Below are 14,926 nucleotides of genomic sequence, written 5' to 3' on the forward strand. Positions count from 1 at the left end.
TTGGCTCGACTTACAACAAGTGTAGGTGGGGAACCAAAGTCAAGTTCTTTCCCGGGAGAGAACTAGGTAATACCACTATACTACAAGACTATTGACCTATTGGTTTTGCTCTTAAATGGTTTAAATTCGATAGCCTTCACATAACATATCAGTAAACAAATTAATCCAGAAATGTTAAATTTATAGGCCTTGATTTGATTATGTTAAATTAATTTCGCATGTTTTTCTTTTTAATTCTTTTATATGAAACTTCCATCAACACATATATACCTAATAAAAAGGACATACTTTTCATTTTATACTATGCATTGTCATTTTCCTTCCCACTTTGCAACCAAAAAATTTAGAAGTAATTTTTCTCTCTTTTTATTTTTTAAAACATACACATAATCGTTACTTCTCACCTCTATTATTAGCCTTCTTACCCTCTTACTTCCATCTTGCTTTCAAACAAAAAACAAAAGAATTTCAACTATATATACATCACCGTAGCTGAGTGGACTCCCCAAAGTCCCAAACCTCAAGCCTAACTATAGAACTTCAAAACTCACTCTCTCTCTCTCTCTCTCAAATCCCAAGGCAAACTATAGAACTTCAACTCTCTCTCTCTCTCTCTCTCTCTCTCTGAGTTCTACTTTTGCAACAAGAATGGAAGCTAGGAATGAATACAGAAAAGGGTTGTGGACAGTAGAGGAGGACAGAATTCTAATGGATCACATAAGGGTGCATGGAAAAGGGAAGTGGAATCGCATAGCTAAAATGACAGGTTTGTAGCTTTTTTTTTCCATAATAGGAAAGCATGTGTGACACTCTTTTAAGTTTAACACTTGAAGATCTTAGTTCTATATTCGTTACTTGATTAGTTTAAAGCTCTGGTGCAGGTTTGAAGAGGTGTGGCAAAAGTTGCAGATTAAGGTGGATTAATTATCTAAGTCCTAGTGTAAAGCGTGGTGATTTCTCAGAGGAAGAAGAAGACCTCATAATTCGGCTTCATAACCTCATTGGAAACAGGTCTATTTTCTAGTACAGATCTTTTCTTTCCTTTTCTATATGTATGGTTTTCCATTATTTTTCCAAAAAAAAAAAAATCAAACAAAGTTGAGTTCAGTAGAACGGAATTACTAGTTTTTACCGTATTTTTGACAATATTAATATTTTCTTTAATTTTATGGTACATACATAGCTTCATCATCAGTAATCCTAGCTGTGATGATTGTGTTTTGTCCTTTCAATGCTTGCTTTACTACCATATCTCCTATATTTTATTTTACCTCTTTGTAAATATTCCATATTTGTTTGCATTCAAATCAACTTCAAACTAGCCACTGATTTTCACTTTACCAGTGCTAAAATTGCCATGAGCATTGTTGAAAGTATCACTATATTTATAGCAGTAATTATTGCATAGCTTTTGCTACAGTACCACACTATACTACTAGACCTTTTATTGCCAAGATGATGTTATTATGCCGAAACTCTAAATTGGGAGAGCTATTAATTTTAGGTGGTCTTTGATTGCTGGGCGAGTACCTGGGAGAACGGACAATCAAGTGAAGAACCATTGGAACACTCATTTGAGCAAAAAACTTGGAATAAAAAATAAAGGAAAAACTAAAGCCAATGCTTCTTTACCTTCACTTTCTAGAAAATTAGGGAAGAATCCAAGTGTTCCCATGGAGTCAAATTCTGAGCCACCTTCGGATTGTACTTGTGAGACTGGAGGCAAGACAATGGTTGAAGATGGCTCTCAAAGTACATTCAAGTTTGCTAGCACACAAGAAATCACAGAGGATAACAACTGTGGCAGTTCTTTGTGGTTCTCTAATGATGATTTAAATCTACTTACTCCTTACTTAATGGAGCCTCTAGATGGATATTCTCTTGATTTTGTTTTGGATGGTTTGTAGTTAAACTTTCATCCATGTAGTCTCAATGACAGTTTAATATTAAATGGTATGTTTGGGTTTATTTTGCACTTAAAACAAGTTGGAATATAGTGAATTCAACCCAAGTTCTCCTCCATTGGATTACCAGATTTCACTGAATTACCAAACCTGTAACTAATATGTTCTTTTTTGTCATACAATTAATAATTTGTACATACCAACATATATATATATATACACACACATATTACACATGCATGCATATATGTGTGTATATATTATAAAAATGACAATAATTAAGCTGTAACAAATTTAAATGCAACATATATTCAAGGAAAACAAGGTTGCATATATGTCTAAGAATATTTTGTACGAAGGGATCATAATTGTTCTTAGCATATATGTTCTAGGCTTCTAGCCAACTAAATTAATGGTGTGAAATTAATGATACAGGGATATATAGACAATAGAAATGCCAATCCATTCGAATGTCTTTTGGGGCTCCCTTGCCTGATATTAATTGACAGTTTAATTTTTTTCGTCTTTTTTTTTTTTTTTTTAATTTTTTGGTAAACTGGATAAATTCATAAACTAAGAAACAGAAACAGAACCAACAAAGGCAGGACAGAGCCCAGTACAAAAATGACCATAGAGGTCCGAAAGGAAAATGCCAGCAAAGATGGGGGAGGGGAATTATAAAATAAAACATCAGCATCTTGTTGAGTTCCTATTCTAGCAAGGCCATCAGCGCAGCGTTTGGCTTCCCGGTAGCAGTGAGTCACCTTGACTTAGGGAACTTGGGAAATCAAGCACCTGCAATCAGTAGCACAATAGAAAGTCTCTTCCATTTTTTTTTGTCTTTTTGTTGAGGGTAGGGGGGCCTGTGTTTTTTCAGATCCATCATTCTCCAAGATTCTTTGCCTCAAAAAGTCAAAAACCAAAAGTAAATCCAATTTCCCCATACCTTAAAAGAGCTTAAATTTTGTTTTGGATGACCAATTTCCAGTTTCCACTCAATGGTACCTAACCCTATAGCTAGATTTTGTAAGATGTCAGCTAAGTTGTGTGAGCAATTTTGCTTTTCAATATAATACTTTAGGGTCATTCCTAACAGATTTTTCCTTGCAATTATTTAGTTTGTGTGGAAGTTGAAGGGACCATTCATCCAAAAGACTGATCAAGTGTTTTAAAACTCTTGACAGTGGACACCCATATATTATTAAATAGAAATTATATTTATTGGTAAGTAAATGCTAGAAATTAGTTACTCAAGCACCCATGCATATTAAGACCAAAAAAAAAGTATTATTGGCAAGTAAATAACATAAATAAGTGTGTGACAATTGGCTTTATATATGATCTAACTAATACTGTTCAGTGTTCTCATGATGCATGCAATATGGTGGAAGACTACAGAATCAAGTGCCATCATCAAGAAGTAGAGCATGTGAAAGGAATATTGCAGCAAGCTCATCAAATTTTTAGTCCTTCTCATTCTGTTTAAGATTGACTAGCTACAAATACAATAATGAATATGCTGGAAAGGGTCACTGCATCTAGACTAATTATAATAATTGGTATTTAAATAAACGTGGGAAAATCACAGGCCAATAATGTTTTCTTTGTCATATTGGCCATAGAGCTGGAAGATTCTCTTCATTTTGTTTAAGACAATGAGAAACCTGGAAAGTTTCAGAAAATGGGTCGAGGATAGAAATCTATTTAGTAACGACTTAGTTTAGATGGAACTTTGTTTGGGAGTACTATTAGAACCATGTCAGTTCCCTTTGTACAAGCCTCAGTCAGTACGTATAGTACGTACCTATGTCATGCTGTAGTGCTTTAGAATCTCTAGGACAATTATTTATGATTTTCAACAAAGGTTCTCAAGTGACTATACTAGTTTCTAGTGACAATAAAACAAGAGATATATAGTGGAGAATATTTGTCATAGCATGATTATAAAAAAAAAAGAACATGTTAGTGAGTTTTAGTTAGTTCAACTAGTAAAATCTCTTACAGTTGAATAAAAGATCTTGAATTCAATTCCCGTTTACACAAAAAATTATTCGTGTTTTGGTTAGATGATAAAAAACTATCATCAAAAGTAGACATTATATGTTGAAATTCTTCAAAAAAAAAAAAAAAAAAAAAAAGAACAGGAACATATTGTTATGTGGGTGTGTGTGTGTTTTATTTTTTTTATAAACAATTTGATAGATATAATGGGGAGGTGGAATTTGAACTCTAAATATCTTCGTTAAAAATACGAAGAGATGAAACCCCCCATCAAGATCTACCAACCCTTCAACATCAATAAGGGCCAAAAGGGGGCACAACTTTTTTCATTATTTATTATAAATCTAAGTGTGATTGAGACAATGTCATTTTTATACGAATTACCAAAGACACTAATCTATAAAATGCGAATTACAATAGGTCACAATTATTATTTTTTATTTATAAGACACAACATGTAACATAGACTATATGAAAAAAAAAAAATATATATATATATATATATAAAGATTTTTGCAAAATAATATTAATTCTAAAAGGCATTACATTCCAATGATAAATTACATTCCAATGATAAAGTCCTCTAGAAGTACAATAATGGGTTTTTTTTTTTTTTTTTTTTTGGCTGAGATAGAAGTACAATAATGTTTGTTCTAGATTCTTCTGTTAATTTTATTTATCAAAATTTTAATTTACATTTCAATTAACTAAATATATTTGATTCTTTAGTTTGATTAACCAAAACATCAAAACATCTCTCCAAGGGTACTGAATTCTTAGGGTTCCCTATGGCCCCCAACTGATCAATAAATTTTATTTTTATTTTATCTTCAAACATTCATCATTGATATCTCTACTCTCTGATTGTGATTATTTTAAAAAGTCAGAAAAGAGAGGTGGGGTAATAGATAGGAAATATACGGGGTATCAAAATCATTGTTCTAATTAGTAGTTAATCCTGAAAATTTTCCTAGGAAGAGGCCCATCAAGGGCACATTAAAAAATGGCCTTAATCTATTCCTCTCATTACCAAAAAGCAAAACATAAGCAGTTTGACCTTGTCATCTTGTACCCTGTTTCGGAAAATAGTACTTGGATGGTAGTGACTAGTGAGTGGTTGTGTTGCCCAGAAATAATTACCCTTTTGAATCTCATAAAAGTTTCCTTTTTCCCATCTCTCATTTCCATCTTCATGTTTTTGTTTTGGGTTCCATTTCAAAGACAAACTCATTTTACATTGAGAAATCAAGTATGAAAAAGGTGTTTTGTTTCTTGCTGCATAACTTTCCGTTCACATGTCGGTTTGGATTATCTCCAACAACGATTCTCTCCATTATACTTGTTTACTTTAACTTTCTCAAATTCTTCATCAAACCTGTTTATTTGTTTGGATGAATAATTAGAGAAAAGGAATCTTAGAATTTTCAATACAAAAGGAATTAAAGTCCTATCAATTTAAATTCTTATTACCTGATGAATATGTTTCGATGATAACAAGTTAATTAAAGTAGTAGGGTACGTAACAACAATAATAATAATAACAATAACATTATCTACCTTTATTTTGAGACGGTTATAGTTTATCAACATGGTTTAAAAAGCATCATTTTGCTCACCTAAGATTAATTCAATTACAAAGCTATAACCCATCTTCTTTTTTGATACGCAAACTATAACCCATTTTTGAACTTTTAGGTATATGTTTTTCTATGTTTTATTGTGTTCCTTTTAAGGGCCCATAAGACATTTATTAATTGAAAATTTTGATACAATTTTTATGAAAAATATGAAAATTTATCAAAAAATCAATTACTTTTATTTGCCTATAACAAATTTCTAGAAATATTTCATAAATAATGCCCTTAGGGCATCTTTAACTTTTCCTTTCTTTTAATAATGGACACAAAGATGGATTATGTAATGAGTTTAATCTCAAATAGGCAAAGTAATACTTTTTTAAAATTATTGATGGGCAAAATACCGACCCAACCTAAAAGTCGGTGAGGTCTCTGTAGTCACTTTAACCATTCTTCCAACTTCCAAAACCATTCCCTCTAATGCCATGAAATAGTAATAGTAGGTATCGTCATTACAACCAAAAAAAAAAAGAGAGAAATAGTTGTTATAATAGTGCTCGTTTGGTTATCACGTTTTGGGGGGGAAAATCACCTTTATGATTTCAAAACGTGTTTGGTAAAATTTACAAATCGTGGGTTTATGTAATAATGTGATTTTTCTGCGTTTACGCCGGGGCGGCGCTAGCTAGCCATAGCCCGGGGGTTCAAATGAACCCCTGATTTGGCAAAAAAAAAATTATATATAATATTTTTATTTTATTTTGACCCTCTTAAAATAAAATTTTGAATATTCTGACTCTAATTTTTTTTTTAATCACAACTAAAATAGCCTTGGATATGATTTTCTTACCAATATCTTGGCATTTTTAAACAAATGAAAAATCCCAACAACAACCAATTCAAACTAAAACCTTGAAAATAAAAATTAGTTATTGAATTTGAATGTGCTTTTAATGTGTTATCTATTGATTGGTATTGATGGTGTGGGGCAGGCCAAGAGTGATTGAGTGAACACAAAAGCAAATGTTAATACAACAAAAAATTTCTTAGTGTTCATTTGAAAGTAATTTATATAACTTTTTGCTAAAAATATAAAATAAGTAGGAATCCACATGGTACCCATGAATAGTAGGAAAAAAGAAGAAGAAGTAATAAGCTAGCTTATAATCAAGACCTAAACGCACACTAAATACAATTACAAAGAATAATAGTTGTCAAAGTTGAGTTGAATTGTTAAATAAAAGTATTGTAAAAAGTAAAGACAAACTAATAGATAAAAGAATTCTAAGAAATAACAATTAAAGTTTATTTAACAATAATAATTAATATGTCTATAGTAATTAGAAACAATAGATGATTTCTAAGATTTTATCTTAATAACAATAATTAGTATGTTCTTTATATTATGAAATAATATGTCAAATGAACTAATAGTTTATTTTTTATTCTCTTGTTAGCTAGTATTATAGACAAATGTGTAATAAAGAAACCTTATAGACCACAAGATTTATCTTTTCATTGACTCTCTAGAAAAAAATTCAGGAGCACCCACTGGTTTTCGCATTGGGACAAAGTAGCAATAGCAAAAAAATTGCTTTTTCAAAAAAAGACAATTTCAAAATGCTCCGACACATGTAAATGCTAATGATACATTAGCAGCCATAGCAGAATGGCATGATACATCTTTAAATGCTAATGAATCAAATCTCTTATCCTTGATCCTAATTAGTGTCCTTCCCGTTGTCTTACTCTTGATTTCCCTAATGATAATGTACTGCCATATATATATATATATATATATTTGATATATTTGGCACTTCATTATTAGTAGGACATGATCTAGGTTATCATTGTGGTCCAATACAATCTTTTTTTCTTTCTTTTTTTTGACGAGACCAATACAATCATTTTGCTGATTATTACTCTTCCCACTCGTATAAAAAGATTGAGAAAAACGACATCACACATGCTTCATCTATGTTAAGCTCTTTTCCTTTCGGGGTTCCATGTGCTTAGTGCACTATTAGCTGTAAGTAACTTGGGCCTAGCAAAACGGTAATGGAGTAAAGGCCTTGGAAAGGCAATGGCCTTTAATGATTTCTTTGTTAGAGAAAGAACCTGCATTCACATTATAGCCACTCCAACTTCAACCAGTTATGAGATTTGGACCTTTTTTATATACTTTTTCTATGTAATTACGGCTACCAATAAGTAAAGTAAAGCACCCATTAAAGAGTTTGAATTAGATACATTGGTATTGGTGGGTTTGAGTTAACTTAATTGCTTGTATCAATTTATATTTCTCATAAAACAGGTATAAAAATTTTATAAAATAGTTTATTAAAAAATGCCTTATAGACATCCGTTAATTAGGAGGAAAAAAAATGTAACACTAACATTGGATTGATTTTTTTTTTTCTTCATTTTATATAAATATGATAAAAGTTCAACTTATGATGTCTACTCTATGATTATGATATTTTTATCATTAGACCCAAGAAACCAACTGAATTTCGGTATATAAACAAGTTCAAATTCCAGATATTCTATTCGACAACAAAAAACTTTACCAATTAAATTAATTGGAATCCACAATATAGATTGATTTTATTATGCAAACTATCTAAAATCTTGAGAATATATAGGACAGAACATAATTATTATTGCATAGCAGCACAAGTCTACACTTGGGATTTGGAGGATGACAAAGATCCACATACGAAAGCGAGCATACAAGAGCCTACCTTATTTAGTGGATATTTATGTTATGGTGCATGAAGGAAAAACTACAGTAGTGCATAAGTGTAATGGACAAGCAAAATAGCAATAGGAAGATACAATTGAGACTCATGTAGAAAAAAGATGTGAAAAGCGAGGCTCAAAACTCCATGAGCTCAAAAGTTCCATTATATTCAAAAGCGACCCATCAACCTCAACTTCTTGTGTGCCAACCCCATTTAAAGATATGGATAAGTTTGTAAGTTAATCAGTGAAAAGTTCACTATCTCCTGCATAACAATACATTCACACAAATTTGACCAGCTTCAAACAAGTTTTGGTAAACTTTCTATACAATTAAAGATAAAATACAACCTTGAGATCCAAGACATATATGATCCAAAAGCTTGAAGTTGTCAAAGTTGAAGATTGGATTGAAAAATTGATCTTGAAGCTTTGAAGGGATAAAAATCTATCATGTATCAGATAAATGCATCTACCTTCTCACATGAAGGTGGAACGCACTAGTGTGGGACTCACCTCATGTGAGAGAGTGGATCGTATACATGTAATACCACACTTTTGAAGGATCTAGTTGATAAAGTCATGCACAAGTTAGAGACAGAGACCAGTCATGCAAAATTCATAGACGCACTCTATAATTAGTCCCAGGAAAAAGTTGATGATGTTCCATACTATCCAGACAATATTAGTTTTGTCTTTCGAGTCTAAATCTGACACATAAACGAATTTTGAGTCATCTGAGTCCAAATCTAGCGAATATTTCATTTTTTATGATTTCAATGTGAACATTTCTATTTCCAAGAAATTCAAGTATAACTTCGATTATGTCCTGGCTTTAAATAATTTCATTGATGAGCTTAAGGATCTTAAAACTTAAAAGTTGTAATGAAAATCCTAAACTTGCTCAACAAGTGAAGGCACAACCTCAATCTATAAAAGAAGAAATTGAATGCATTAATTTAGCAAAGAATAATGAACTATAGATTATTCAAATTGGTAATACCATGCCCGCAAATGAGAAGGAAGAATTTGTGGCCTTGTTTAAGGTGTTTTCAAGAAGTATTTGCATGGTCATATAAAAATATGCCTAGAATTGATACCAACATACAAGATACCGACCTATCTAGACATAAAGCCTGTCAAGCAAAAACTTATAAGAATGAAACCCAAATGACCCTAAAAATTAAGAAAGAGAAAGAATACAATGTTGGATTCCTTAATGTGGTAAACTATCTCGAATTGTTAGCCAATATAGTCACAATACCTAAGAAAGATGGGAAAGTCTGCATTTGAATGGACTTCAGACATTTAAGCAAAGTTTGTGCCAAAGATGACTTCACATTAACCCATATTTGGTGGATAATATGGTATGCCATGCACTACTCTCATTTATGGATGGTTTTTTAAGCTAAAACAGATCAACTGTTATAAGGACATGGAGAAAACTTTCTTCTTTACTCTATAGGGCACAACTGCTATAAGGTATACCCTTCATACTAAATAATAAGCCATATACCAACAAGCAACTACTGCTCTTTTGTATGATAAGATACACAAGAAAGTAGAAATGTATGTCGACGACATGACTGATACACCATATGAGCACTCCTAGTTTAGTTTATGGAATAATCCAAGAAAGAAATGAAGTTTAATACACCAATCAAAAGATGATTATAAATGAAGTGAAGTATACCCTCTTAGAGAAAACATGTGTAGCATTAGTTTGGGTCACCCAAAAGTTTAGACACTACATGCTCACATTTTAGGTCCTATTGATTACTTATATCTATCCATTGAAGTATCTAATGGAAAATTCAATGCTAGATTCAAAGATTGCAAAATAGTTACTGCCCTTGACTAAGTTTTTTAGAGAACAAGTGATTCTAAACGATTTACAGTGCCAATTTGACTCTACTAAGGATTAGCTTGAAGACCTCTTTACCCAAAGGCCTTGCTTTGCTCATATTTCTTCGCTTATAGGTGAAACTCATGTTCCTTCACTAATCATTTATTTGGGGGGATGTTATTAAATCCTCCAATTTCCTCCAATTTTTATTTAGATGTTAAGAGTTAAGATGTGGGGGACCGGTTTCTCTGAAAAAGTAATTTTGGGAATGTGAAACTCCATAACCCCTCTGCTCTTTAGAATTTTTCTTCATGAATTTTAGGATGAGTTTTGTCTGTCACTTTAAAGGCAATGGCCTTTAATGATTTCTTTGCTAAAGAAAGAACTTGCATCCTCAAAATAGAGACAACAACTTGAACCAGCTATGGGATTTGGACTTCTTATATACTTTTTCTATGTAATTGTGGCTACCAATAAGTGAAGCACTCATCAAAGACTTTGTATTAGATACATTGGCATCAAATTGATTTTATTACACAATCTAAAATCTTAAGCATATGTAGGAAAGAACATAATTATTATTGCACAAGTTGGCACTCAGAATTTAAAGGGTAACAAAGATCAACATGCGAAAGCGAGCACACAAAGAGATGCTCTGCTTTTATTTGGTGCATGTTGATTTTATTGTCCATAAAGGGAAATACAGTAGTGCATATATGTGAAGTAGAGCAAGGAAAATAATATCAAATTTTCTTGATACAATTGAGACTGATCATGTGGAGAAGAGATGACGAAAGCAAGGCTCAAACTCCAAGAGCTCAAATTTTCCATGGACAAAATCATAGTAGCCACCCATCAACCTCAGCTTCTTGTTTGCCAGCCCCATTTGAACATATGGATAAGTTTCTAAGTTACACAGTGATAACTTCACTGATTCCTACATAATAACATATACACACAATATATGATTATCTTCAAACGTGTTTAGGTAAACCTTCTATATAATTAAAGTTAATATTTCTTCTGTTCTTTTTCTCTCTTTTGAATCATGATTAGAGTTGAAACAACATGGTAAAATAGTGCTAACCTTTTCACAATGTTTACATTGATCCTCCAATGGCAAGTCACCAAACTCTGCTTGGACCTTGACCTTCGCAGGTAATCCAATTTTGACCCACTCATCTATGAAGTCACTGCATATTAATTGGATAGATGAGATATGTGAATTAGAATTCTAGCTTAACTTCATTGCCCTATTTATTTTAGACCTAATTGGTTGGTTGATTAAATTGAGTGTATGTCAAAGAAAGTACTTTAATTTTGCTAGATGTAAAACTGTATGTAGAAAGCCTCTTACAAAGGAGCAGAATTGTCCTCAGGATGAGTCATAAGCCTCTTTATCCCACCACATCGACTGTGTCCAATGACCAGGATATTTTGTACCTATAGATTTTTATTTCTTGTAACACTCAGATATCCTAGTTACAAAATTGAAAAAAGAAACATGGAAAAATTGTATAAACAAAACAAGAAATTTTGGAGAAATAAATGAATTCACCTCAAGAACTGAGACAGCATATTCAATGGCTGCACCAACTCCAGAGTATTTCAGCTATACAATATCAAATATATTAGGATTCTAAAAAGTTGGTAAAATATTTAATGTTAAATTGAACAAGAATTTGCATGTTGAATTTAACAAAATTGATTATTAGGAAGGATTAAATGGGAAACCTTGTCAAAAGCAGGAACCATGTTAGCAATGTTGCGGACCATGAAGGCTTCCCCAGGTTGAAAGTCCAGGATATGAGAGGGACACACCCTAGAGTCTGAGCATGCAAATACCAAAAACTACACCAAAAATTAAGAATTTTAATCATTCATAAATCATAGACATAAATTAAGTTTTTTTTATTGTTTCTATTTTTATAATCACAAAGGAATTGCACATTAACTCTTTGATATCTTCTAACCAGGTTGGAAAAGTTGTAATGCTAAGTAGTGATGTCTAGATGGTACCTTGGGCCACTGGCCTTCAGCAAGTTTCTCGTACAATTCAGGATGCTTGCTGTAAAGAGCAAACCAAAGAAAATTATAAAAATTAAAAGAGGGGTTTAGTTAACAGGTGCCCTTAGGGCATTCATTAATGATCCATTTTAGGAAATTTTTTATTGAAAAATGAAAAAGTAAATGATTTTTTAATAGCTTTTTTAATTTACAAAAAAAAGTTTCCTAAAATGGTTCATTAATAAATGTCTTTAGAGCATCTATTAGTAATATCTGTAAAAGAGGAATGGTAAGTTTATAATGATGAGTCATATTAATTATAGCATTTCAAGAGTACAATTAATACATATTCCTCTCACATAATGATAAGTCATAATAATTAAATTTATAGTAGAACTGCAATTCATGTGAGATGAGAAAATACTTTTTATTATATTTTCAAAAAATACAATAATTTTCCATAAATTTTAGTATTTTGTAAACCGAAAACAGCTTAAGGAGCATATAAGAGCATTCTCATCAAAACCTTTAAAAATTTTAGCTTTTAACATCTCAAAAACCTACTTTATCTATTTTAACATTCCATTTTAAAATACACCTAATATCAAAGGTTCTATTTTTTTTATAGCATTTCATTTAAATATACTTTCTTTATTAATTCTTTATTCTTTTTTTCTTTTTTTAATTCTTGTTCTCTCATCTTTCTCCATCTTCTTCTCTATCTCTTTCTCCTCTTCACCCACACCTTCTGCATCTCTTCTCTGCCGCCCACCCACTGTCACCAACCACCACCACCAGTTAAAAAAGTATCAAAGAAGAACTCACAACCCACTGCCAGCCACCACACCACCACCGAAAAAAAAAAAAAAAAAAAAAAAAAAAAAAAAAAAAAAAAAAAAAAAAAAAAAAAAAAAACACCCACAACCACAACAGCCACCACATAAAAAACACAATCAAAGCCAACAAAACCCATCACCACCACACCCACAACCAAAACCAATGCCAACAAAACCCATCACCTCCACATCCACAATCAAAACCAAACCAACAAAACCATCACCACCACACCCATAACCAGCCACAGAACCCATCACAACAACACCCACAACCGGCCACAAAACCCATTACTACCACACCCGCAACCAACCATAAAGCCCATCACTACCACAAAAGAGAGAAAAAAAAAATAGAAAGAGGTATTTTCGACCATAGCTTAAGAAATAAAAATAACTAAATAAAATAGAAGAAAGGAAGAGGACAGAGAAAAAATATTTTTTAAAGAAAAGTGGAGAGAGAAAGGAATAAAATAATTTTTTTTTATAAGATTGGAGCTACAGTGAGATGTTATCTTTGACATCTCATTGTAGCTCAATTGCTATTTTTTTTTTTAACATCTTTGTTGTAGCTTGCTTTTTGGTGTTTTAGTTGCCAAAATAGTATTATAACATTTATACCACCTTTGATGAAAATGCTCTAAATACAAGAGAGAATTCATATATATGATAAAGGAATCGTATGCTTGTATTTTGAAAGTACTTTTCTAGTGGCATAAAAAGTGGTATCATACTCAAATTTGTTGATCTTGAAGTGTCGAAACCCTTCTAAAATCCTTTTAACTGGGTCAAATTCATTGAGATCTGTCTCTTGCAATCCAGTTATCAACTTCTCAATTTGTGCAACCGCCACATCATCCTTGTTACTGCAGCCAAGTAATAGAGTTTAGTCAACAATCTCATGGATTGTTAGGTATGGTTAGAAAGCATAACATTAATTTTTGCTTCTCTAATTGGTAGCAATCTTTTCATTTCAACAATACATATGGAATTGTAAACATGCCAAAGTTCTGAGTCAACAAATAATAATGTCCTGTGAATGCTTTTTCCACATGAAGGAATTTGTGCATAGATTTTCTTTGTAATTTGTGAATGTTGTGTTTGTTGAGAAAATGACAAAGGTTGTATTTCTATTGTTATCCCTTGACCCGAAACAAAATTATGACACTATAAAGGGATGATATTTCTACACTAAAAAAACAATTATTTACACATCATCAAGGAGGTAAAAAGGAAAAAATTAACATTTTCCAATGTTAAAATATCATTTCTCCATCTCAAATAATAAATATCAAAAGCCTTAATGATTTTCTAAAAGGAAAATATCAACAATTTTATTACAAAAAACTTTAAAATAATATAATAATAAAGGTAATTGGTGCTACATAAACAATATAATAAATAAAATTTTAATTACATTTCTATTTTATATTTAAAAGTTAACTCGTCAATTGGTAAGATATATGATCAAGGTCATATATGTAGTAGTCATAGAATCGAATCACTTTTTTTTTTTTTTTTTTTTTTTTAAATGTGGGGTGTGGTGTTAAAAGAAGTTTAATTAGGTTTATATTTTAACTTCTTACCCCAACATTTCATATCACCTAGTGGACTGGTTAGTAATGCTATCTAAACCTCTTTAAAAATTTCTTATATTTACACCTATATGACAAACAAAGGGTTTCTGAACAAGTGGTAAACCTGAGAAACTTCTTCAATCCTTCAATGGCTTCCTCCAATGACGCCATAGGTAAAACTTCTTTCTGCAAGTTAAGGAAATGTAAATTATACAGAATCAATCGTATTGTAAATTAAAAAAGCTTCATTTTTCTGACTTTAAATTGGCTTTAAAAATTAAACGAACTGACATTTAAAAAAAAAAAACCATCATGAAATTGGCAGTATATATTTAATAGTTGATTGTTTCTAAAGAAGAAAGTTGTTCTTTGAAATTCAAAATTATATTTAACAAAAAAGAAAAAAGGAACCACAAGATATACTTGTATCCAAAATAAT

The 14,926-nt window shown here is 31.5% G+C and overlaps 2 protein-coding genes across 3 annotated transcripts in view; one reads left to right on the top strand and one right to left on the bottom strand.

Annotated features, from left to right (window-relative positions):
• The first annotated feature begins 493 nt into the window (after window positions 1–493).
• LOC126703207 (transcription factor WER-like) lies at window positions 494–1,968 on the top strand. Its single transcript, XM_050402163.1, has 3 exons — window positions 494–766; window positions 882–1,011; window positions 1,505–1,968. The coding sequence occupies exons 1-3, from the start codon at window positions 649–651 to the stop codon at window positions 1,905–1,907; spliced, it is 651 nt and encodes a 216-aa protein (XP_050258120.1). The 5' UTR covers window positions 494–648; the 3' UTR covers window positions 1,908–1,968.
• Window positions 1,969–10,628: 8,660 nt separating this feature from the next.
• LOC126702153 (carbonic anhydrase 2-like) overlaps window positions 10,629–14,926 on the bottom strand; it is a 30,840-nt gene continuing 26,542 nt past the window's right edge. For both annotated transcript variants that reach the window (XM_050400811.1, XM_050400810.1), the window contains exons 2-9: window positions 14,612–14,673; window positions 13,645–13,776; window positions 12,090–12,138; window positions 11,805–11,921; window positions 11,629–11,682; window positions 11,428–11,513; window positions 11,158–11,263; window positions 10,629–11,007 (exon numbers count right to left, since the gene is read on the bottom strand). In XM_050400811.1, the coding sequence (XP_050256768.1) occupies window positions 10,843–11,007; window positions 11,158–11,263; window positions 11,428–11,513; window positions 11,629–11,682; window positions 11,805–11,921; window positions 12,090–12,138; window positions 13,645–13,776; window positions 14,612–14,658 (756 nt within the window). In that variant the 5' untranslated portion in view covers window positions 14,659–14,673 and the 3' untranslated portion in view covers window positions 10,629–10,842. The remainder of the gene's footprint in view (window positions 11,008–11,157; window positions 11,264–11,427; window positions 11,514–11,628; window positions 11,683–11,804; window positions 11,922–12,089; window positions 12,139–13,644; window positions 13,777–14,611; window positions 14,674–14,926) is intronic.

This window comes from Quercus robur, chromosome 10, assembly GCF_932294415.1.
Source record: "Quercus robur chromosome 10, dhQueRobu3.1, whole genome shotgun sequence".
Lineage (NCBI taxonomy): Eukaryota > Viridiplantae > Streptophyta > Magnoliopsida > Fagales > Fagaceae > Quercus > Quercus robur.